At 41.0% G+C, this 27,044-nt stretch overlaps 1 protein-coding gene across 6 annotated transcripts in view; it reads right to left on the bottom strand.

Annotated features, from left to right (window-relative positions):
* LOC145346460 (frizzled-6-like) overlaps positions 1-27,044 on the bottom strand; it is a 91,899-nt gene that overhangs the window by 49,322 nt on the left and 15,533 nt on the right. For 5 of the 6 annotated variants that reach the window (XM_080193761.1, XM_080193758.1, XM_080193757.1 and 2 more), the window contains exons 3-7: positions 18,294-18,490; positions 15,004-16,018; positions 11,426-11,574; positions 10,214-10,633; positions 4,035-4,648 (exon numbers count right to left, since the gene is read on the bottom strand). In XM_080193761.1, the coding sequence (XP_080049887.1) occupies positions 4,477-4,648; positions 10,214-10,633; positions 11,426-11,574; positions 15,004-16,018; positions 18,294-18,490 (1,953 nt within the window). In that variant the 3' untranslated portion in view covers positions 4,035-4,476. Of the gene's footprint in view, positions 1-4,034; positions 4,649-10,213; positions 10,634-11,425; positions 11,575-15,003; positions 16,019-18,293; positions 18,491-27,044 lie in introns of those variants that run through there. The other variant, XM_080193762.1, reaches the window with a different exon arrangement.

Consider the following 27,044-nt stretch of genomic DNA (forward strand, 5'->3'; position numbering starts at 1 on the left):
ACGCACACACACACCTCACCACCATATTTTAGAAATCCAGTGTTTCAAAGGTTCGCAATTGTCAGATATAGTATCAGATTTTGATTTTCTACCACTATAAACTGCAAAAGGGAAAAATAAAATCAGGGCGAACCAAAAAAGCATGGCGACTACCTTTCTGCATCAGTTCTCCTTGCATTTATTGATAAAGTGCTTCTGCAAAACTACTTTCGATCGCATGAAATTAAAAGTAAAAAAAAATAAGGAAACATTCTAAAATCCAAAGAGCGGAAAAAGTTTAAAACAGGAACACACATATAAACAAACCAGATCAAGAAAGCATGAAAATACATTGCGAGGGCCTTCAAGGAGGTCAGAACCCAGAGAAGCCCTCAAAAAGCAGCAAAATGCCGCACTTAAAAACATGCATGGGAAGGGGAAGAGAATTCCACATAGAGCACAAACATCTAATAATGTAAGGGATACATGGGACAAAGGAGCAGAGAAGAAAATGAATCACTCATTCACAGAAGGCAGCAGGTTCATAAAGCCATTCAAAAATACAAAATCACGAGGCTCAGTGGGTACAATTAAAGATCAGAGAAATTCTGTTAAACCTGTGTTGTCTATATCTGATATCCAAATTTTAAAATAGATTTAAAGATAACAGAAAAGGTACAAAAAGGATTTATAAGATCACATGCCAGTCCTCAGCCAATTTGATTCATTCCATGTAGTATCAAGACATGGCACTTGGCACTGGATAGTCCGAAGGCCATGGGCCCGGACAACATTCCAGCACTGGTCCTGAAGACTTGTGCTCCAGAACTAGCTGTGCCCGAGTACTGCTACTCCAGTATTGCTACAACACTGGCATCTACCTGATAATGTGGAAAACTGTTCAAGTATGTCCTGTAAACAAAACACAGGACAAATTCAACCCAGCCAATTACTGCTTAGTTAACTGTCCATCAAGTGCTATCAAGTGACCCTTATTCAGCAATAACCTGTTCACTGAAACTCAGTTTGGGTTTCACCAGGGCCACTCAGCTTGAGACCCCATTACAGCCTTGGTTCAAAAATGGACAAAAGAGCTGAACTCCAAAGGTGAGGTAAACATGACTGCTCTTGCCATCAAGGCAGCATTTGACCGAGTGAGAGATCAAGGAGCCCTAGAAAAATTTGAATTAATGGGAGTCAGAGGGAAAGCTCTTCACTGGCTGGAGAAATACCTTGCACAAATAATGACAATTGTGATTATTGGAGGTCAAACATCTCATTTCCAGGACATACCTGCAGGGGTTCCTCACGGTAATAACATCCTATATCCAACTATCTCCAGCTGCTTCATCAATAACCTTCCTTCCATTGTAATTGGGGATGTTTGCTGTTGTTCAGCAACACTCGCAAATCCTCAGTTACTGAAGCAAGTTCTGCTCAAAGATGTGTATATTAGGTGGATCAGCCATAGTAAATGTGCAGGGTACAGGGATAGTGTGGAGGAGTGGCCAGGAGTTGGTGCAGACCAAATGGGCCAAATCGCCTCCTTGTAGGGCTTCTATGGATTCATTTCAACAAGACCTGGACAATGTTTGGATTTGGGCTAATAAGTGACAAGTGACATATATGCCATTCAACTGTCAGGCAAGTAACCATGTTCAACAAGGGAGAATCTAATGACTCCTCTTGACATTCAACGGCATTACCATCACTGAATCCCTCACTATCAGGATTCTGGGGTTATCACCGCCAGAAACTGAACTGAACCAGCCATATAAATAATGTGGCTACAACAGCAGTGATCAGATGCTGGGAACTCTGTGGCAAGTATCTCATTCTATCTTTTCAAAGCTTATTTGCTGTCCTCAAGGCACAAGTCAGGACATGGACTGCAGTGATTCAAGACGACAGTTCACAACCTTCTTCAGGGCAATTGGAGGTAGGGAGCAAATGCTGGCCTTGCCAGCAATGCTGATAAGAATAAAAAAAAAACAGGCTGGGTGCCCTTTAACAAAGAGATTGAGGGGTTATTCCATAGACATCTTTAAACAATGAAAGGGCTTGATAGGGTAGACTTAGGAGATGATGTTTTCATTTGCCTGTAATTTTGGTTTCACCTACCAGAAATACAAGTTAACCAGTAATAATCCAGAAAGGAATTCATGAGGAATTTCTCATCAGGAAGTGGTGAGAATGTGAAAATTGCAACCACAAGGTACAACTCAGGTAACCAGCACTGGAGGGAAAATCAAATAAACACAAGTGAGAAATACATAGAAAGAAATGCTGATGGGGTTAAGAAGAAGCATGGGAGAAGGCTTGTATTAAATGGTCCAAGCCAGATAGTGAAGCATGAAACAAGACACAGCTACATCCCTTGATAGTAGATTTATTCAAAGGAAGCAGCACTAGAAATCCTTGTCTCCTAGATACTAACCCAGGTGTCCCTGCTATTCCTCTTTACGTGTTTAAGTAGCTAGAGTGGGAACCCACAACCTTGTGACTCAGAAGGCAAGTGTGCTACTGAATGAACCATAGCTTATACATCACTCAGTCCTTAATCAAAGAATGCCCATCACCTGTGTACTGACACAAGTATCGGCTTGTTGGTTTATCTGCAAAATTTATGTAAAAATGGAAGAACTCTGGATAGAAATAGCAACCAAGAATTCTTGGGGGATCTAGGAAGCCATTTGCAAGGAATCAAGGGTGCCATTACACATCAGAAAAACTAACGTTGGCAAAATAGAAAACAATAGAATCTGCTAGTGAGCCGGGATATTTACCCTAAACTGAATTTAAGAAATACAAAAGTGAGCAAAACCAAAATGTTTTTAGAATAACAGGCCATCATGAATTCCAAACACTACCTTGCACTAGTCCAAAAACCTCAGATAGGTGCAATAAATATCTTGGATCTTAAATACAAAAGAACTCAAATGATTAAATGTTTTGCTGAATAACAAAGAGAGAGGAGACAGAAAAGGAGAAGGAAACTCTAAGCTCCAAAATCTTTTTAATTGCCCTGAGAACAGAAAAGGCAGTGGAGCAGTAAGTCAATCAATGCCTAGGCAAATAGAGTGAAGCAGATTTTAAAGTTTTTTTCAGGATGAACATGCTTATTGGAGTCAAATACTTACTGTGATTCAGCAGATCAGGCGTTAAAACTCTGCAAGCTGTACAGATATTCTGCCAGTGCAATGAACACAAATGAATTTCTGATAACATCTTCCTCAATGCAATAGTTTACAAAATAAATCCTAATCCCCCTACTCTTACCCCATAGTTTTATATTTTTTCCTGCGCCAATTCCCTTTAGAAAGTTATTACTGAATCTACTTCCATCGCCGTTTCAGGCAGCGTATTCTACAGCTACAATTTTTCTTTCTCATGTTGCCCCTGGTTCTTCTGTCAATTACCTTAAACCTGTATCTGCTGGTTACCAACTCTTCTGCCATTGGAAACAGATGACATTATTTACTTTATCTTTATGACACCATCAAAATCTTTAGGATTTTGAACAACTTTATCAAATCTTCCCTTAACCGTTCCTGCTTGAAGATATTAACCTAGTTTCTCTAGTGTTGACATGCAATTGAAATTCCTCACTCCAGGTACTATTCTAGTTAATCCATCCCCTCCACATCTGCTCTAGGGCAGATTCTGACACCAAACTTCTTGAAGTTTGGTGTCAGAATTGAACACAGTACCCCAGCTGTGGCCTAACTTGATTTAATGCAGCATAATTTCCTAGCTTTTCTATTCTGCCTCTATTTATAAATCTAAAGAGCCAGTATGTTTTTGTAACAGTCTTCGAAACTTGTCACATTCCACATTCAAAGATTAATGGTTGTATACTCCTGGTCTCTGCTCCTGTCCCATACAAATTATACATAATCCTTATTGAATCAGTTACTGTAATTATGGTATATGGAAGAATTATTGGAGCAGAGTACATGACGGCTGCAAAAGTAGCTGTATATGGAGTGTTACACCTCATTCATCATAATTTCAAGGCACACTAGAGATATTATAATTACAACCATTACTCAAAGTAAAATGATATTATTTATCATTTGACTGAACAGAAAAATATACTACACGGGAACACTTCTGTCATTGCCTATTTTACAAAGCACAAAAATAAGAAAATATTGACTAAACTCAATTTCTCCTCTCCCCCTTAAACACCTACACAAAACTATCTACAAAACAGAGGACCACTGCATAAGACTGTACATTATCAAAAACAACTTTGTCTGGAAATGTAACAAAATAGCTCCAAACATTTGTTACTTCATAGTGACTGTCCAATGATATTAAAACTTTAGTTTACTTTAAGTTCAAACTATTATCTCTAGTGTGCATTTAAACTTTAAAAATAAAAAAAGTAACAAACTCACAAAATTAAGTGTTATGAATGCCAAGTTCACAAAGCATGTGCTATGGTCAAAATAAAATGACGCATGAAGCCACCAAATGTACAATCCAACATTGTCAAGCATTTGAATCATCGTTCTCTGGATCTTCAATTTTGCTGAAGTCTGGCAACGCATGGACAAGAAGAGAAGCAGAACTCTTGCTACTACTAGGCCGTGGATAGTGGGGCACAAGGACACAGCTAGTTTGTTGTGCATGTTCCTCAGTGTAGTCATCTTTTGGTGTTAACCTGCATTTAAGGGTAAATAGCAATTAAAAACACAGTAGTCAATCTCTCATGGAATTACACTTACACATGCACACACAATCAATATCAAATGTAGGCTACAGATGAAGCAAAATACAAGGGCAGAGCATAATTGTAGGGCCATTTTCAAATCATACACGTCATTTTCAAATACTTAGAAAAACATACTGTCAACTATAAAGCAGAGAAGTAGGGTTGTTTGGGACCAATGATTTCCTCCAAACTGTGACAATCTAGACTATACTGCAAAATGCAATGACAGGCTACGCACAAAAAATAATAATTAGAGGAAATAAGAACAGAAAATGCTGGAAATATTCAGCAGGTCAGGCAGCATCTGTGGAGACAGACAGGCTGGAATTCTCCAGCTGTTCGCTAGTGGCTGATTCTCTGGTCCCCACCGGCAATGCATCCCTGCCATGGGTTTCGCGGTAGTGTGGGTTGGCCACAATGGAAATCCCATTGACAGTGGTGAGACCAGAAGAACAGTGCCTCACCTCTAGCTGCTGAGGATTCTGGCCAGTAATTTTTATCATCAGAAAGTTAGAAATAAAGAGATTTTAAGCAAGTTAAAGGGAGTTGGGTGGAAGAACAAAAGTGAAGATCTCTGACAAGTGTGGAATGACGTGGAGATGCCAGCATTGGAGTGTGGAAGACAGGAAAGATTATACGTCAAAATAATTGATGGTGAAGGGCCAAAGGAAATGCTTGTTGGGACAATTAAAGGCACAGAAGAATTTAGAGGTATAAATGATAAACTGATGAACAGCTGCTGTTTGAAAGCAAAACAAGAATAAAACCAAGATCTGCTCGGAAAAAGGAAACAGAGTGGAAGGGGTGGGGGGGTTGCAGAGATTATGGCCTGAAATTGCTGAAGTCAATATTATGTCAAGAAAATTGTACAATGTTTTATTGAAAGATGACATGCTGTTTCTTCATCTCTGTTGTGCCGCCACAGTGCAACCAGTGACTTGGTGTGTATAGTTTTCATAGGCAGTTTCCATTACAAAAGGAATGTACACACAGTCCAAGGTTAACAAAAAAAGTCTGAAAAAAATAAAAGTAACGCTATCAGATAGGAAACGTGTGTAGTGCAAGATTTTCATTGCATTCCAGATGTAACTTATACACACCAGACAGTAGTAGTAATTGTACTACCCAAAGGGTATATACAATTCCTGGGAAGTTTGATCCTTGCTGTCTCTACTCCAATCATAATGTTCTTAGTATGTTGCTGGATTTAGACTTAAAATTATTCTCTCTCCTTTTCATGCTCTCCAGTAAGAGAAAGCTAGGGAACCCTAGTCTAATTATGAATTCTAGCAGTGTGGGCAATTAAACAAGAGAAGGAGGAACCACAAGTAACCACATCCTCAAAGATGGGTGAGCTCAGTAAATCAGTGCGAAAGACAAAGCTGAAGTAAGCGGTGCCAAGTGGATGATGCACCTTGACCTCCTCTGAAGGTCCCCCAGCTTCACAGATGGCAATCTTCAATCAATCAAACAACTGGATATTGCCAAGGACACGGGCCTGACAACATTCTAGCAATAACACTGAAGACCTGTGCTCCAGAACTGGGTGTGCCCCTTGCTAAGCTGTTCTAGTACAGCTACAACACTAGCATCTACCCAAAAGTGTGGAAAATTGCCAGGCATGTCCAGTGTACAAAAGCCATTCCAAATTAGCCAGTTACCATCCCATTAGTCAACTTCTGATCATCAGCAAAGCAATAGATTGTGTCATTGACAATGCTATCAATTGACATTAACACAGCAGCAACATGCTCACAGGTGCTCAGTTTGAGTCCACTCAGGCCACTTGGGTTCTGCCCTCATTACAACCCCAGTTCAAACATGAAAAAGAACATGAATTAAAGAGGGAGGTGACCAACAGTAGAATTAAGGAATTCCAGCAAAACTGAAGTTAAAGGGATTCAGAGGGAAATCTCATCATTGTTTGACGTATACCTGGTACGTGAGAAGATGGCCATTATTACTGGAGACGAATCACCTCAGTCCAAGACTTCATTGCAGGAATTCTTAGCTGGTGTCCTAACAATTGCACAAATGTTCACTGGAAACTCAGTTACTGAGGCAGTCTGTGTTCATATGACCTGGACAACATTCAGGCTTAGCTTGACAAGTGGCAAATAACATTTGCACCACAGAAGTGCCAGGAAATGATAATCTCTGTAATATTCAATGGCATTATCATTACAGAATCTGCCATTAACAATATTTGGGGTGTGTGTGCATACAAACTGAACTGGACTAGCCATACAAATACTGCGGCTACAAGAGTAGGCCTGAGGCAAGTAACTCCTCCTGATTTCCTAAAGCCTATCCACCACCTACAAAGCACAAGTCAGGAGTGTGATGAAATACTCTTCACTTGGCTGGATGCGCGCGGCTCCAACTCAAGAAACCCATCTAGGACAAAGAACAAACATAAGAACGTAAGAACTAGGAGCAGGAGTAGGCCATCTAGCCCTTCGAGCCTGCCCCGCCATTCAATAAGATCATGGCTGATCTGAAGTGGATCAGTTTGACTTTCCCGCTTTCTCCACATAACCCTTAATTCCCTTGTCTGTCAAAAACCTATCTACCCGTGACTTAAATATATTTAGCGAGGTAGCCTCCACCACTTCAACGGGCGGAGAACTCCAGAGATTCACCACCCTTTGAGTGAAGAAGTTCCTCCTCAACTAAACTGCGCCACCCCCCCCCCCCCCTGCCATCTTGAGGCTGTGCCCTCTAGTCCTGCTGTCCTTTCTGAGCGGGAAGAATCTCTCTACCTCTACCCTATCCATTCCTTTTGTTATCTCATACGTCTCTATGAGATCCCCCCTCATCCTTCTAAACTCCAAAGTAACTTGCTTGATCAGCATCAAGTTAATCATTCACTTTCCCCATCACTGATGTACAGTGGTAGCACTGTGCAGAGGATACTAGATGCACTGCAAGAATTGATCAAGGCTCTTTGTCACCTGGAAAGACAAGGGCAGCAGAGGCTGCACCACCATTTACCAGCTCCCTTCCAAGCCACACACCTTGGAATTTTATTGCCATTGCTTCATTGTCACGGGATTAAAATCCCATAACCTCATCCCAGCAGCATAGTGGGTGCATCAGACGGACTGCAGTGATTCAAGAAGGCAGCTCACTACCACCTTCTGAACAGCAATTAGGGATAGACAACAAATGCTGGCCTCACCACCAATAACCAAATCCCTCGAAAGAATAAAAATGCTATTAAAATTGTGGTCTTTAAAAAAAATTGTGCCTCAACAAAAACTCTGTGGGCAACATGATCAAGAACCCGAGGATTTCTTGAAACAATACAGTGGCATAGTTCATGACAAAATAATTGTCTCTGGCAGGAGACCATCTAGCCCACTTATCCACAGTACCTCCTCTGTTAAGCTTTACCTCGTTGACCCATAAATTTAAATCGATAAAGCAAAGTTATCAAATTGTACCATACATCAGTTTACTGATGAAAAGTACAAATATGAATGTGTCATGAATTTTGGGAAATGTTGTTAAGTATTAAAGTTGGCAGTGCCAAATACTGTGATGTAGCTTTAATAAAAATGCTGAAATTATGATCAGGAAGGTGGTCTAGGTGTTGAAGGATCTTCTGTTAAAAAGATACAAGCTATTAGCAGTTAGACGTGATCACAGGATTCCATGGCAGTGATGCTAACTGACTCAATTTGTTGTGGAAACTTCCTATTGACCACAGTTTGGTTAGAAATTGTTAAATTGCGTCAACACGGGTGCATATAGTTAGATTAAATGTTACAAAATTAACTGCGAAAAGGGTATAAAATAGGAGTGCATCATAGAAAACCTGGCACTTATGGGGTAGCATTCGTCACAGGATACTAGCTGGGGGCATCTGTCAGCACAAAGTTAGAAGTTAACAGTGGAACAGTTGCTAGGAAGTTAACACTGGTGTAGAACATTGCCGGCTGACAGGCAGTTGTCACGTGTTAGGTGGTTGCCATAGGAAGGGAGTAATGACTCAAAAAATTGGTTCAGGTTGGGAATTGCCTGAACAGAAAGCAAATGGTCTTTGTTAGGAAGCTCTTTCAGCTGGAGAGCAAGAGAGAAAGAAAAAGAAAAATATTCCCAGCAGCTGTAAATTTGTAGCTTGATAGAGCAAGTGGCTGCAAGATGGGCTGCTTCAGCAGTTAAGGTAGACTGGGAAACTTACAAGTTGCAAAGGGGTTCGTATGTAATTAGAATTAAGTCAATTAAGTTAAAATCTCGAAGAAAGTCATGAGTCAAGAGACTAGGTTCAAGGAAGCAAAAAAAAAAGGATATCACAGAAGTCCCAGGATCCACAGGGAAGACAGACCAACACATGGAACTGGTGTATCATGCTATGTCTGAACTAGTGGAATGTTAGGTATTAATTCTGGTTGCCCAATAAACCACGTTAGGTTCCATTCTAAGCTAGTGATTGTCATTCCTTGACCAGAACTTTCACTTTGGGTTTTATATAGAGTCAAATTCCAATCCTTAGTGCTTTTCAAATAATCCAGATTCCCATTTGATGACCAAATTATTTCTAGATTCCATACAATCCCTACAGAGCAGGAAGAGGTCATTCAGCCCATTGAGCACCAACAATACAATACCGAAAGAGCATCTTACCCAGGCCAACTCTCCTGCCCTATCCCTGCAGCCGAACGCATTTACATGGCTAATACATCTCATTTACATATCTGGCTTGTGGGAGGAAACCCAGTCAGATTATGGAGAGAACGAGCAAACTCTACATATAGCCACCCAAGGCTGAAATTGAACCCAGGTCCCTGCATTCCTCCTTGAAAACTGGCTTGCTCCAGCAGCTGTGCCAAGGTTAATTTGTATGCACTGACATAAAAAGGGTACTTCAAGGCAAATTTCACTTTACCCATTGAAATAAATAGTATGCATTTTGAAATTTAGAGTTGAATTCAGCTACAATTTACTTTAATTTACTATATTAATCTTATTTTGTTTTCTTTAGCACTATTGCACTTTGCTCAAATTATTGGCCAATTTAAATCTACTGGAAGCAAAAAACATTACTTCAAACTGTCAACAGACAATATAATGATTGATGTGGACAATATTGCCAACTGGCTAGTACATTCAAATTCCTGTGCTTCTGTGCACTGCTTTTAACATATCTGAGGAGTGAACCTGATTTTATTTTAAGTTTTATTTGCTCAGAAACAGCAGATGGCATAAGATGATGAGGCAAATCAAACCAGTTTGACGTGTCTTTAATAGATAATCCAACAAACTGCAAGCATCTTTCTTGCATAAAATGGTAAAGCAAATCATTTCAAAATTGATTCTTACCACTGAATACCTATTGATAATTGAAATTGAACATAAAACATGAGTATAAATGAGATGTGACTTTGGAATGCAAGATTTTATCCACAAGGTCAAATGTCCACCATGGTGATAGTTAAAAGCGAGTTCTGCTGCACTTTATATACCGTTATTGTAATTACTGAACTATACAGCAAACCCTTTGTTTCTTACCGTCCATCTGGGACACGCTGCAAGCCTTCAGACTGGTTGCTTATTCTGCCGGATATGCTTCCACCTTTGCTCCTTTTCTCTGGCAGGTCGGCAGACACTGCTTGTCCAGATAAACTGAGAGAAGCTTGTTCCCCGACAGATGTAGAAGGGATAGCAGGGAGAAAGGCATCATGTTCATTGATTTCAAGAAAAGGTTTAGCTTCCGAAAATGTCCCTTGACTGAAGGATTCATGATTGGTTGCAGGCAAGGTTGATGTTCCATGATTTGCCATGCCTGTAGTGGATGTCCCCATGGATTTAGAGATTACCCTGAGTTTATGGGAACTTGACTTGTGTTTCTTTTTGTGCTGAACTTTAGAATTATGCTTTAGGAAAAATTCACAGGACTCCTGCAGCACTCTCCGACTTTCAGTAATGGGGCTAAGGCGAGAAGAAAATATTCAGAAAGAATACCTGTCAATCATTGAAATTGCTTAAATTTTTATTTTCAATGTTTGAGATGGACACGACAGTTACGCCGCTGAGATCAAGATCCAAATGCCAACAGATGTACAACCAAATTCAGTAAATTTGGGTATCTGTGGACTAGCCACAGAAATAATGATCATGAAAAGTTCTCTAAATCCTTTAACAGGTGCCATATCATCTCCAAGTTCAACTGCTGTACTTAAACTATTGTGCTCAAAAACTTTGTGCTCAAATTTCCCAGTAAATTCTCACATGGAGAAACCCTTGGCTTCTCCTAGTGTATCCCATTGGGAGAACTCAGCCTGTGTCTAATTCAACCTTAAATATCTAGCATCACAATGTAAAACAGCAGCTAAAATCCCACAGCAGGGATCAAGAATACCATGGTGGTACAGTGGTTAGCACTGCTGCCTCACAGCACCAGGGACCCGGATTCGATTCCCAGCTTGGGTCACTGTCTGTGGAGTTTGCACATTCTGCGTCTGCGTGGCTTTCTTTCGGATGCTCCAGTTTCCTCCCACAGTCCAAAAAATGTGTAGATTAGGTGAATTGGCCATTGTCCCTCAGTGTACCTAATTGGTGCTGGAGTGTGGCGACTTGGGGATTTTTACAGTAACTTCATTGCATTGTTAATGTATGCTTACTTGTGACTAATAAATAAACTTTATGTCCTTCTGTTGCCCACCACACATCCTTGCTCAATGTGAACACTGCTTTTGAAGAGAAGAAGAAAGCTGGTCTTACTCTCTCTTGCGAGCACTGTGAAAGAAATTGGCCCATTCTGAGCACGTCTTTCTACTGCCGACCCAGAAAACTGCTGGAATCCCAACAACAAGTGTCATCAGGTATTTCATCATAAAGAGAGACAAGTCAGGCCTGGTCAGAATTTTTATCTGAAAGGAGATATAAACAAAACCAATTAGTGCATCAAATACTCCAAATGAAGGCAAGCATAACTGCAACATCAACAGTTGGCCAAATCAGATGAGCTTTAATAAAGATTACAAACTACAATTTATACCATTTATCAGTAGAAAGAATCCTTTGAGCAATACTATTAATGACACAGTGAAACTGCATAACATGCAGTGGAAATATCAAAAACTGGATTTTCTGAGTGTTCTTCCAATATCCTGCCATAAAGTTTGGAAGAAGCTTCAGAGAAATCAGAAAAAAATAACTGTTTATACGCTTTCTCCAAGATTTTGTTGGGATGGCTTACTATGTTATAAGTGCTATGTAAATGAAAGTTGTTGTGCTTTCCAAAGTAATAGCAGGTAAAGGGAAAACACCCCTGCCATTCTGGAAGATTCTAACCCTGGGACTTTATGGTAGCACGAAATGAAACTGTTGATAAATTATCGCAGATTTAGATCTGTTAAAAAAGCTAAAATCTGGCCCACAGTAATTAAATTACCACTCCAATAGAGTGGACCTAATAGTGCCTCATTTTTTCTTTCTCCCTTGCTCATTTTACTGACAGTTATGGCAAATGATGTGGCAAGTTTTTATACTTGGCACTATTTGCTGCCCAAACATCACTATTTTAAAAAGCAAGAACTGGAGACACTGTCCAAGTGCAGTCACATGGGGGCAGCAGCAGCATTCAGGCACCTGGGCTACATGGTCATTTTTCATGCGTGACATAGTTGGGCAGCAAGTTGACAACAGATTCTTTGATTGTGGATAACAATGTCACCTAAGCCCTTTTCATGAAATTGTGACCAGATGCTGATTCATTTCTCCTCCTAGCCACAGGGATGGTGAGACCAATTGTAATGTCACAACTTGTGCTACAGTCCATTAGTTAACTTGGGCAGACGATGGATCAAACCCAAGACCTTCTGGTCATAACCTAATCAAGCAGAGAGTCAGCATGGCTTCATGAAAGGGAAATCACGTCTGAGGAAGTCTCAACCAGAGTGGCTGGGGTGGGGGCGGGGGGAGCCAGTAATTTGTAGTATTCGGACTTCCAGTAGGAGTTTGACAAGGTGCCTCACAAACAGTTAAGTCATAAGATAGCATTGGAAGTACTATATTGGCATGGGTTAAGAATTGACGAATGGGCAGAAAACAGCACGTGGGGATATGGGGTTATTTTTCAGATTGGCGACCTGTAACCAGTGTGGCTCCACAGGGATCAGTGCTGGTACCACAACTGCTTACAACATATATTAATGTCTTGGAGGAACAAAACAACTGTAGCAAAATTTGTAAACTTAACAAAAATAGGTGGCAAGGCAAGTCATGAGGGGGATGCAAATAGATAACAGAGATATTGTTAGGTTAACTAAGTGGGCAAAAAGTTGACAAATGGGAGCACATAAGAAAATGTACAGTTACTCATTTTGAAAGGGAGAACAAGGAGTATTATTTAAAAGAAGAAAAACTTCAGAAAGCTGCAACACAAAGGGACTTACTTGGCAGTACTTGTACATGAAACACAAAGCTACACATAAGTGCAGCAGGTAATCAGGAAGGCTAATAAAATGTTGCCCCTTATTTCAAGGGGGTTGGAATACAAGAATAGGGGAGTCTTGCTGCAACTGTATAAGGCACTGGTGAGACCACACCTGGAGTACTGAGAACAGTTTTGGGTCCCTTATTTAAGGAAAGATATTATTTCATTGGAGGCAGTTCAGAGAAGGATCACTAGGATGATCTATTTTGGAGGGTTTGTCTTAGGAGAAAAGGTTAAACAGGTTGGGACTCATTAGAATTTAGAAGAATGAGGGGTGATCTCATTGAAACTATAGGATTTTTAAGTTGTTTGACAGGGTAAATGTTGAGATGTTTCTCCTCGTGGGAGAGTCTAAGACCAGAGGGCATAGTCTCAGAATAAAAGGGAAACAATTTAAGACTGATGAGGAAGAATTTCTTCTGTCACAGGGTTGAGTGTCTTTGGAATTCCTTGCCACAGAGATCTGTGGGGGCAGAATCATTGTGTACATTTCAGACCAAAATAGATTTTTAATCAGTAAAGGATTCATGAGTTATGGGGAAAGGACAGGAAAGTGGATGTGAGGAACGTTGGATCAGCCGTGATCATATTGAATGGCAAAGCAGGCTCAAGGGGCTGAACAACCTACTCCTGTTCTCTTTCTTACGGTCACTAGATTAGTGCCACATTGATCACTGCCTCTGCCTACAAAAACTGTCTGAATGTTTCAAATAAACATGTTCCTCATTTCAAATAAACAAAGCTTAATGGAGACCAAAGACTTTAAATATTAACACTAAATAATGCAAAAGTGAAATGAATGTTAAATAGATGCTCAATTTGTGAAAATACTGCAAGTAATACTTAAATGCAGCACAGCATTTATCAAAAAATCTGCATATACAAATACTTTTTTAAAAAACTGCTACCATTTTACAAATTTGATCAAGTGCAAATCATATTTCATAATTATGATTTGGCATATGTATGCAGAACATATGATAATGCCATAAAATGGTGCTGAATGTAAATTTGTGCTGCCCCTGAAAAATTGTCTAAAAAGCTGAAGAAACATTAAAAAAGAAAATACTTTCATATCTGGAATGCTATGCACAGAGATGGCAAATTAATCAAGGTAAGTCAAATAATCCAAGAAAGTCACAAACTTCATCTGCCAACAAATTATAAATAGGAATATTGCAACACAATGGTGCCGAAACTGATCTAGTCTGCATTCCTTAATGTCTCCCCATATTCACTGAAAAAGAAACCTGCATGTACACAGCGACTTTCACAGCCGCCAGATGGCCCAAAGTGTTTTACAGTCAATTAAATACTTACGAAATATGGTCACTGCTGTAATGTAGGAAATGGAGCAGCCAATTTGCATACAGTAAACTCTGACAGCAAGTGATTACGGCCAGTTGATCCATTTTTGGGATGTTGACTGAGGGACAAATATTGGGCCGGACATGGAGGAACCTCTGATCTTACAGCACTGGGATCTTTTACATCTCTGAAAGGGCACAGGCAGCTTCAGTTTAACGTTTTACCAAATTATGGCAATATTGTCACTTATTCAGTGTTGCACTGGAGTGTCAGCCTAGATTGATGTACTTAAGTCCTGGAGAAGGTTTTAATCCACAATCTTTGCAGTCAGAGTGAGGATGCTGCCAACTGAGCCATGGCTGACATATAATAAGTCTTGAGGAAAATTGACCATGAGTATGCTTAAGGATTCATTTGAATGATTGCCCAAAAGGATCTGTGACTACATCATCAATTACTGGCCACATAATTACTGAAAGCATAACGTATGCTGAATTACAATGAGCATTTAAAATATAGCAAACATTCCAAAACACGCACTTTCTGCACATACCTGATTGGGGCATGGGATAGGATAATCTTGACAATAATCATGAACCCATGTAGTTTCCCAAGTTGTCCGAAAGGCTTGCTCATAAACATAGCATCCCAAAAGCCCAACCAGAGGTACCAAGTATAGGCCACTAAAAACTCCGATTCGGATCATAAATTTCTTCAGTTTCTCCTGGTTCCTTCCATCATGTTGGATTACCTGTCGAACGTGATTCAGGGAAATGATTCCTGCCAACAGAAGGGACAATCCCACCACCACACAGAGGCATAAGGGTGTCAAGATAAAGTAACGCAAAGCATTCAAGTCATACAGCCCAACAAAGCAAACACCACTGATATTGTCACCTTCGACTTTGTTCAAGGTAAGCAGCATTATTGTAAATATCCCAGGTATTCCCCAGGCAACAGTATGGTACCACAATGCTTTCTGTTCAATAGCTTCACAACTCCACTTAAGTCCTGCTGCCAGGAACCAGGTTATGGTCAGGATTACCCACCAAACAGTCCCTGCCATGGTAAAGAAATACAATAACATGAAAAGGATGGTGCACCCCTTGTTCTGTGCTCCAATGACAACCGTTTCCATGGTTCCCAGTTTCTCATCAGCCTTATTGCACACTATGTTATTACCGGCAATAAAACCCACAAAGTACATTAGAGATACTATGCTATAGCATACCGCATAAAAAATTATTGGCCGTTCAGGGTATCGAAACCTTCTAACATCGATGAGGAAAGTCAGGAATGTAAAGAGAGTTGCACACAAACAAAAGATGGAAACAACTCCAATGAAACATTTAGCAAAGTTTAGTTCATCTTCTTTGAAGAACATGTTGGGACAAGGTGGCAAACAGTCATCTACACCAAGAAACGTACTGCCATGCCCTGCAGGGGTCTTCAAGGGCCGTGGACACCAAAATCCATAATCCTTCACTACTGCTTGTGAAGTCTTTTCTGTAACCGATCTTGAAGTTGGAGCTACTGAAGACTGCTGGCCATCAACACAATCTTCTAGCCTTAAAATAAAAATCAGGTTAAGATTGAAATAATGTCAATTTCATCACATTTCAGAAGGAATTTTATACATTCCTCCATTTTATAGTCATTCCTCAAATTCATTATTCCTGCTGAGATGTGAAGCCACTTTGCTATCTGACATTTTTGCTGTTTTATACTCACTGAATGCCCCAAACTAGCAAATCTTAACTTCTGTTCTACAATTAATCCTTCTTTACTTGAAGTTCTCTCTTTTCAGAGAGGCTAACATTGAAAACTGATCAGAACGAAGCCAGGTCTGAATGTTCCTTAAAACAGCAAGCTGCAACTCTTGGCCACCACGTTAAACACAGCTGTTTCAAGTCTATAATGAGTACAAACTCTACTGCAATATAATTCAAATTACACGTGTGGAACCTTTAATGTGGTGAAGCATCCCAAGACACTTTCCCAAAAATAGGGTAGACAAATAAGACAGTACTTTATTTGAAAAAAAAACTTTTGAAGGCAATGAAAAACATAGCAAATAAGAGGTGTGCTCAGAATGAGGAAGGAGTAGCCATATTCTAAGAGCGCAGGACCACGAGTTTTTAAAAATTGAATTATAAAGAGAGGCTGCATAGACTGGAACTTTTTTCCCCTGCAGCATAGGAGGCTTATGTGTGATCTTATAGAGGTCTATAAAATAATGAGGGGCTTACCTAAGGTAGATAGTCAACATCTTTTCCCAAAGGTAGGGGAGTCAAAAGCTAGAGGGTGTAGCTTTAAGGTGAGAGGGGAGAGATACAAAAGGGTTCAGAGGGGCAATTTCTTCACGCACAGTTTAGTGTCTGGAACAAGCTGCCAGTAGTAGTAGCAGGGGCAGATACAATTTTGTCTTTTAAGAAGTATTTAGACAGTTACATGGGTAAGATTGGTAGAGGGGGATATGGGCCAAATATGGGTAATTGGGACTAGCTTCATGGTTAGAAACTGGACAAGTTGGGCTGAAGGGCCTGTTTCCATGCTGTAAACCTCTATGACTCTATGGATGTCATGGGGAGATGATTAGGTTCTCTCGTGCTGGAAACGGTTATTGCCGGCCATTTAAGCAGTCACTAACATTTGTGCTGCACATCATTCCAAGACTGAATATATTTCAGGTCTTACTGCAAATGGGTACAAACAACTTCAATTTTGGAGTCATTAGAAAAGCCATTGGACATTAAACAGTCATGAGTAAACATGCATCGATCTTCTGATGGAAGGAATGTTATTGATGAAGCAATTGAAGTTGTTTGTGCTGAGAACAGTACCCAAGGAACTCTCACACACTTGTTCTGATGATTGACTGCCAACAACTGCAAACATCTTTCTTTGTGCTAGGTATGACTCCAACCAGTAGAGCCTCCTCCTCCCCCCCACCACCAACCGACTCCCATTGACTTCAGTTTTGCTAGGGCTCCTTGATGCCACACTTAGTCAAATTATGCCTTAATATTAAGAGCAGCGACTCTCACTTCACCTCAAATTCAGCACTATTGCATCAAAGTGCCAGGGAACTGGGTTTAATTCTGGTCTTGAGTGGTTATGGGGGAGGTGGATTTGCATATTCTCCCCATGTCTGTGCGAGTTTCCTCTAGGTTCTCTGGTTTCTTCCCACACCCAAAAGGTATGCAGGTTAGGTGGATTGGCCCTGCTGAATTGTCCCTAGTGTTCCAAGGTTAGGGGAATTAGCGAGGTAAACATGTGGGGTTATGGGGTAGGGCCTGGGTAAGATGCTCTGTTGGACAGTTGATGCAGACCTGATGTGCTCAGTGGCTTCCTTCTGCACTGTATGGATTCTCTGAAGCTCTTTTGTCCATGTTAGAACCAAGGCTGTAATGAGGTCATGAACTGAATGGCACTGGAAAGAGCCAAACTGAGCACAGAGCAGATTATTGTTGAGTCAGTGCCACTTGATAGCACTGTTGTCAGCCTCTTCCATCCCATTGCTGATGATTGAGAGTTGACTGATGGGGTGAAAGTTCCTCATCCAGGTTTAATATTAGCTGGTAAATAAGTAATATCAGAGGCTAGCAGGAAAAAGGCTGAAATGAAAGTGGAACTGAGCATTATATGATGTGTGGGGTGGTTTCTTCATCAGTGTTTTCATACTTCGTTTTGCATTTCCAGCATTCATCTCAAATTTTACATTATTTGTTCATACTCCACTATGAAACAGTTTCCATTGTAAAGGTTTAGTTGATTCCCTCTGCAAAGATGAAACATGTCGACCATGCAATCTAGCTTAGGCACCAGTGTTAATCCGCTTACCGATCGCACTGCAACTCCTCTGGCCATGCAATCCCAAATGTCTCAATTAGTTTTTCACAGTCCTGGAGAACTTGCTCACAAAGCTTTCTGCAAGGTGGAACAATCTGATGTTTTTCTGTACAAGCTGGCACAAATGCACTACACAGGAACATTTCCACTTTTGGTGAACAATGCAGGTTCATAAGTGGAAGAAATGGCTGCAAGAGAAGAAAACAAAAATTACTACATTGTGACAATTTCAGCTTGTTCCTTAAGGCAATATCATGCTCATCACAACAATGAAGGAATACATGGGAATGAACATAGCACACGACAGTTTCTGCTCCACGGTACTGGATTTAGATACAGGTCAATTGCTAACTTTAGTTTCAGAAGCCTGCACATGATACACTAATGGGGAGAAAACATTGAATCATAGAAACCCTACAGTGCAGAAGGAGGACGTTCTTCCATTGAGTCTGCACAACAATCCCACCCAGGTCCTTTCCCCACTTAACTACCCTGCTAATCCCTCTAACCTATCACATTCCAGCACACTAAGGGTTAATTTAGCATGTCCAATCAATCTAACCCGCACATCTTTGGACTGTGGGAGGAAACTGGAGCATACAGAGGAAAGCCACGCAAACATGGGACAATGTGCAAACTCCACACAGTGACCTAAGGTTGAGAATTGAATCCAGGTCCCTGGAGTGATGAGGCAGTAGTGCTAACCATGTGTGGAGTGGAGTATACGGGAGTAAAGTCTTATACTCTTTATAAATATGTATTTTAGTGCTGAATATATTCAAGGTCTTAACACAAAATCATGAGACAACAGCTCACAAAGGGAAAAAAAAACTTTTCATAAGTACAATAGGAAACATTCCTACACTTAGCACCATAACATCTTTTGAAAGCAAGCACAGAGGCAGAGAGAAAATGCCAGAAGAGTAAATTCCGAGCCAGCAATTCATCCAAAACTTAACTGTCTGTAGAACCTTCTGTGTTCAGATCAGTCTTAGCAGTCACCTATGTGCCCACCCAAAACGTAAGAAACTCTCCAGATAACGAACATGGTCACCTTTGCTTCCAAGTGTGAATAACACTGCCTCCCAGTTCCACAGGATAAATGAGGAAATTAACAAGTTATACCAAACAGACGGTGGCACACAATTATATATAATTGCTGCTCTATCAGCTGGCGGGAATAGAGCAAATTGGATTCTACTGTTTGACAATATGTCACTATTATCGGGGAGGCACATCCAGCTTCCCTGAATTTGCATCCTGCCGGTCCATGGCAACGTACATCAGTACTTCAAGTGTAACGTGGAGTTACGTGAAACTGTCTGCTCTTCCAAGAGTGAATTCAGAGGGGCAGTAGAATATGCAATGCAGCAAGTGATAAATTATGCAAGACGCGTAATTCTGATGCGACGAAATGAATCATTCTGCAAAGTAGTTAAAATAAACTGTTTACGTCTAGAACGCCCACAATTTCATGGATGGAATTTTGTCTTCTAGCATCACGTGCTGTAAAACTGTCTAAAGCAAGCTGTGCTTGGCAAGATTTTCGCCCCAACTACAGTTTTAAGCCCTGGAATTAACCCTTTTTAATGATTTTACGCCTTCAAATTGCTTGTCCCAATTTACTTCTGATATTGATTGCCCCCTAACCCCAACTATACTTCACTCCAGTTGATTCAAAGAGATTTGCACCAATCACATTTCTGTGAGACAAAGGCTGAAGGCAGTTACTAAATCCTATGATGTTGCTTTTTAAATTTTAAGAACATAAGAAATAGGAGGAGTAGGCTATCTAGTCCCTTCAGCCTGCCCCGCCATTCAATAAGATCATGGCTGATCTAATAGTGGTTCAGTTCCACTTACCCTCCTGCTCCCCAAAACCCTTAAATCCCTTATTGGTCAGAAATCTATCTACTTGTGACTTAAACACATTTAACGAGGTAGCCTCCACTGCTTCAATGGGCAGAGAATTCCAAAGATTCACTACCCTCTGGGAGAAGTTGTTCCTCCTCAACTGTGTTTTAAATTGACTCCCCTTTACTTTGAGGCTGTGCCCGCTAGTTCTTGTTTCCTTTTTAAGCGGAAATAATCTCTCTGCTTCTACCCTGTCTAGCCCCTTCCTTATCTTATAAGTCTCTATAAGATCTCCCCTCAGCCTTCTAAACTCCAACAAGTACAGACCCAATCTACACAATCTCTCCTCATAAGCTGACCCCTCATCTCCAGAATCAACCTGGTGAACCTTCTCTGCACTCCCTCCAAAGCCAATATATCCTTTCGCAAATAAGGGGACCAAAATTGCACACAGTACTCTAGTTGCAGCCTCACCAGCACCTTGTACAATTGCAGCAAGACCTCCCTGCTTTTATACTCCAACCCCCTCACGATAAAGGCCAACATTCCATTTGCCTTGTTGATCACCTGTTGCACCTGCAAACTGAGTTTTTGCGATAAGAACATAAGAAATAGGAGCAGTAGGCCATCTAGCACTTCAAGCCTGCCCCGCCATTCAATAAGATCATGGCTGATCTGAAGTGGATCAGTTCCACTTTCCCACTTTCTCCCATAACCCTTAATTCCCTTGTCTGTCAAAAACCTATCTACTCGTGACTTAAATATATTTAGCGAGGTAACCTCCACCACTTCAACGGGCAGAGAATTCCAGAGGTTCACCACCCTTTGAGTGAAGAAGTTCCTCCTTGACTCCGTTCCAAACTGCCCCCCCCACCTTATCTTGAAGCTGTGCCCTCTAGTCCTGCTGTCCTTTCTGAGCGGGAAGAATCTCTCTACCTCTACCCTATCCATCCCTTTCATTATCTTATACGTCTCAATAAGATCCCCCCTCATCCTTCTAAACTCTGATTCATGCACAAGGACCCCCAGGTCCCTCTGCACAGTAGCATGTTGTAATTTTTCACCATTTAAATAATAGTCCATTTTACTATTATTCCTTCCAAAGTGAACAACCTCATACTTGCCAACGTTATACTCCATTTGCCAGATCCTCGCCCACTCACTGAGCTATCCAAATCTCTCTGCAGACTTTCCATGTCCTCCACGCAATTTACTTTCCTACTCATCTTTGTGTCATCCACATTTTTTTTACTCCAACTTAGCTCATTGCTACCTCTGCTGATATCTGATCACTTTATCCATAAAGTAACTCCACTGGCATTCCACAGGATAGTCAGTCACTTTGGACCGTCACCACTGAGGGAGTTAAACTGCTCTTGATGCATTTACTGAAAAAGCTGAGTTCTGAGCAGACAAAAAACACACAAGTTTCCCATGCCAAATGATATCAATCAGTGCAGTCTTCAGGTGAAGTCGGTTTGAAGGGTGGGACAATTAAGAACATAACATAAGAACATAAGAAATAGGAGCAGGAGTAGGCCATCTAGCCCTTCGAGCCTGCCCCGCCATTCAATAAGATCATGGCTGATCTGTTGTGGCTCAGTTCCACTTTCCCGCCCTCTCCCCATAACCCTTAATCCCCTCTCTTATCAAGAACCCATCAACCCGCTTCTTAAAAATATTTAGCGAGGCAGCCTCCACCACTTCAACGGGCAGAGAATTCCAGAGATTCACCACCCTTTGAGTGAAGAAGTTCCTCCTCAACTCCGTTCTAAACCGCCTCCCCTTTATCTTGAGGCTGTGCCCCCTAGTCCTAGTGTCTTTTTTGAGCGGGAAGAGTCTTTCCACCTCTATCCTATCCATCCCATTCATCATCTTATACGTCTCAATGAGATCTCCCCTCATTCTTCTAAACTCTAACGAGTACAAGCCTAGTTTATTCAGCCTCTCCTCATAGCTCAATCCCCTCAACTCCGGTATCAGCCTAGTAAACCTCCTCTGCACTCCCTCCAGGGCCAAAATATCCTTGCGCAGGTGCGGCGCCCAAAACTGCACACAGTACTCCAGCTGCGGCCTCACCAATGCCCTATACAGCTGCAGCAAGACCTCCCTACTTTTATATTCAATCCCCCTCGCTATGAAGGCCAGCATCCCATTCGCCTTCCTGACCACCTGCTGCACCTGCAAGCTGGGTTTTTGCGACTCATGCACAAGGACCCCGAGGTCCCTCTGCACCGTCGCCTGCTGCAGTTTTTCGCCCTGTAAGTAATAGTCCTTCCTACCATTCTTCCTACCAAAGTGGACCACCTCACACTTGCCAACATTAAATTCCATTTGCCATTTCCTGGCCCATTCGCCCAGCCTATCTAGATCCTTCTGCAGACTCTCCACACCCTCCGCACAATTTGCCTTTCCCCCAATCTTGGTGTCATCAGCAAATTTCGACACCCTGCACTCGGTTCCCTCCTCCAGATCATCTATATAAATGGTAAATAGCTGAGGCCCCAGCACCGACCCCTGGGGCACCCCACTAGTCACCAACCGCCAATCCGAATAGCACCCATTGACCCCCACTCTCTGCCTCCTATTTGACAACCAATCCTCTATCCACGCTAACACCCTACCCCCAACTCCATGTCCCCTGACCTTCTGCAATAACCTCTTGTGAGGTACCTTGTCAAACGCCTTCTGAAAATCCAGAAAGACCACATCCACCGGCTCTCCTCTATCCACTGCCCTAGACACATCCTCATAGAACTCCAGTAAATTTGTCAGACACGACTTCCCTTTAATGAAACCGTGTTGCGTCCGCCCTATCAAGCAATTCCCTTCAAGATGCCTCGCAATTTCCTCCTTAATGACGGATTCTAACATTTTACCTACCACAGACGTTAAACTAACCGGCCTATAATTCCCCGCCTTTTGCCTGGCACCCTTCTTAAACAACGGCGTAACATTAGCCGTTTTCCAATCTTCCGGCACTTCCCCGGAATCCAGCGACGCCTGGAAAATAACCACCAAGGCATCCACTATAACCTCTGCCATTTCTTTCAGAACCCTCGGATGCATTCCATCCGGTCCTGGGGACTTGTCCACAATCAGCCCCTCCAGTCTGTCGAGCACCACCTCTCTAGTAACAGTAATGTCATTAAGACCCTCCATTCCTACCACCTTTCCATCGCTAACACCCGGCAAATTATTCACGTCCTCCTCCGTGAAGACAGAAACAAAAAAGTTATTCAAGACCTTAGCCATATCCCCATCCCCTACCACTAGCTCCCCTTTCTCATCCTCTAAAGGACCAACGTTCACCCTAGCCAGCCTCTTCCTTTTTATATATTTATAAAAACTCTTGCTATCCTTTTTTATATTAAGTGCTAGCCCAGCCTCATAGCTTCTCCTACCCTCCTTTATCAACTTCTTTGTCAATCTTTGTTGACATTTAAACCTTTCCCAATCCTCTTCTCGCCCACTGCTCTTAGCTACTCTAAATTCCTCCGCTTTTAATTTAACACTTTCCTTCACCTCCTTCGTTATCCACGGCTTATTACCTCTCTTCCTACTGTCCTTTTTAACCATCGGAATAAATTTCTGCTGAGCACCAAGAAAGATCTCCTTAAAGATCCTCCACTGCTCCTCAGAAGACCTACCTTCCAACGCACTCCCCCAGTCCACATTTGCCAATTCTTCTCTCATCCTACCATACTCCCCTCTATTCAAACAAAGGACGCGTGTCCGGGAACCCACTTTCTCCTCCTCCATCTGCACCAGAAACTCCACCATACAATGATCACTCTCTCCAAGAGGATCCTTCACCGCAAGGTCCCTAATTCTACCCGCCTCATTACATAAACCAGGCTGCACTGGCGCAATTAAGTTCCAATTTAAAAGGAATAAATTTTGTCCTTAAATTAAAACATTAAAAGTAAGAGGAAATCCTATGGCAATTTAGGAAGCAATTACATATAGGCCTAATTTAACTGGCCTAAAACACATTTACTTACGCAGAGTTATCCAGCCTCTGGAGATCGCCAGGGCATAGAAATTTCATAGAAAATTCTGAATGTCATTGGAGAGATTAGCCAAAGTGGCCCTTAGACAGACACCACCAGTGAAAAGAAAGCCAAGCAGGTCAAGTCAACCTGATGTAGAACTGTGATGGCCAAGTTGAATGAGATGGGGCTCAAATAGGGCGAATCACAAAATGTGGCTAAAAATAGAGAAAGGTGGCATAAGCCCATAGCAGCCTTATATCCTCTTCATCCTTTCAGGGATAAGTAAGTAATAGGCTGAAGAGTCAGAAGGCACAACCAATAGCAGGATGGTGCAATACAGCATGACAAGTTTATATTTAAATGCTCCATTACAAAGGCAGACATAGGAATTTCTAATGTATGAAGTTACTATAAAATTGTGACAGAGACATAACAGGAAGTAAGGTTTTTGTTTAACAGGAATAACTTGCATTTCTGAAGTCTCAGGGTGCTAAAGATTGGCACACAAATGCAAGGTATACAGGTGAGCAAATTCAAGGAACAGTATTCCATAATGAGAGGCACTGGCTCATGAGGACAAGTCAAGGCAAATTCTGGTGTAAACAATACAGAAATATTACTTGTGTTTAAGAGTCTAACCATTTCTGTGGGAAAATTAAAAAAAGGTAGCCTTACAAATTAACTATTTCCTTTATAAGCTGTAGATGAACCACCTTTTTAATGGCTGTATTACAATCATACATTGAAAAATCTGCAGAAATCAGTGTCATGCTCCGAACTGCATGCTTTTTGCTGAAAAAAAGGTTTACGATGTATTCAAGAATCTCAGCAATAAACATTAGGTGGGTTACACTTCCTATTGTTAGTAGAAATGTTACTTTAAAGAATGCCAATGGATATCAGTTACAGCTTAAGTTGTCATGCAGACATTAAAAGGAAACTCAAAGTTTGAATTGCCGTTATTCACCCGAATGAACCTTTGCACTGAATCCACTATTCTGTGAAATAATGGGACCGCATTATGACTTACATTCTTTGTGAAAAGTGAAACATTAACTACAGCATTATGCATTGAGAGATTTGGATAACCATTACTTTGCCACCAGGGGCAGAGCTGGCATTCCATACATCCTTCCTGCACAGTTGGGAGGAAAAGTCGTATTGTTCACAAACAGCAGCCTGCCACACCCAGTACAGCACATTTTTAAAAATAAAATGCATTCAATTCTGAATGTCAAAGATTTTACTTGTACCTCCTGTAAAAACTCTGCAGGGCTTAAAGACTGCGCATGCAAAAGAAAATGTTTCTTTATATTATGTACAACAACCAATATCTTGTAACTTGTGATACAGTGTCTTATTACAAAATACATGCCCTTACAAAATTCAGTATGCCTACGGTGGCCTGTGAATGTGTTTGAAATGATACTTTCACCCCAGTGGGAAAGAACATTTGAATACATGAAGACTTTTGAAACTGCCTGCACATTTTCTTTTCCAAAATTGGAACATTTCTGGAAATTAAGTGGATTTATATTTCTGCATTAAGAAAAACCAATGAATTCTTCAAAAAAAAGCATAACTGTATCCAATGATAACTGCCAGGAGCCCACAACTATGGCTTAAAAAGGGATAATAGTTCAAAAATATATGATTAAACTTGATTTTCACTTGTATTATTCAACAGACTGTAATTCTACATAGTTCAAAAGCTATTTCTTCCCAACTCATTCCACACTATGAAGGTTCATATACTTCATCAAGTGCTGATTGAAAATAAATGAGTATCTGAAAGATAAATGTGCTTTTTCAGGAAAATGTTTAAAAAAACTGAAATGTACTGTTATGATCAAGAAAACTAAAAACTATATATTGGCAGCATTACACAGTGCAAATACCTTTGAAGAGGCTTAGCTTAAAAAAGTACACCTACAAGTTGTAACAACTACTTCTCCCAAGAAGGTTTTTGCTACATTACCACATCCTTCATAAAGCAATAATTCTTCTTAATTTCACACATGACATGAAAGGATTGGCCTCAACATGCAAAAATAGTTTCATGCCTGAAGTAGTTCAGTTTAACCAGGTACATCTAAAATATATTCAAAGTTGGAACAAGGCAGATACTGTTGTAAAGTAAAAATAATTTTTAAAAATGTTTTCTGGGTACTTATTCTATGACTTGTAAAATCAAATACATTGGGGAAGCAACTAGCTAACAGATTATATTAGTTCTAATATTGCACAATGAGATAAGGTCAATGTGTAATGTTATAGTAAAGGAGCCATTGGGGAAGTGTGACCATAATGTCAAGAATTTCTTATTTAGCTTGAAAGCAATATAGTTAGAATCTAATCTCAATTTGAATCTTCCTTTCAGAGGGAAGATTGACTGACAGTACAGTGATCAGTCTTTCCAGAGAGAGACTTACACAATGGGAGAATGGCCTTGCTGAATGATTGGGACAAATGTACATTGGTATCCTCCTGAGGTGACAGAGCAGGCCCTTTTAGGTATGGTGCTGCTCTCTCCAATCTGCCGAAGATGAATGACAGGAACCTCAAACACACTTACCCTCCCTGCATCTACCAGGTCACTGCTCTGGACCGGTCACCAATGTGGCTGAAACAAAGAAAACCAAAACTTAAAAGAAAACTAACTCCAGGGTAACACTCTGCTGATGGGATGTTGTTATACATCTGAACAATATAAAACCACAGTATGAATATAAAACCACAGTATGCAAAAACCTCCACAAACAGAACCCTGTCAGGTACAGTGTTGACACAGCTATTCTCAATGAAACAAGGTTTGCAGAGGTGTCTCTGGAGGAAGCTGGTGCAAAGCTGTACAGTCTACTGATTGGCGCATCCAAAGACAGCCTCGCTAGTC

The sequence above is a fragment of the Carcharhinus amblyrhynchos genome, chromosome 8, assembly GCF_965287045.1.
Source record: "Carcharhinus amblyrhynchos chromosome 8, sCarAmb.v2.hapA, whole genome shotgun sequence".
NCBI lineage: Eukaryota > Metazoa > Chordata > Chondrichthyes > Carcharhiniformes > Carcharhinidae > Carcharhinus > Carcharhinus amblyrhynchos.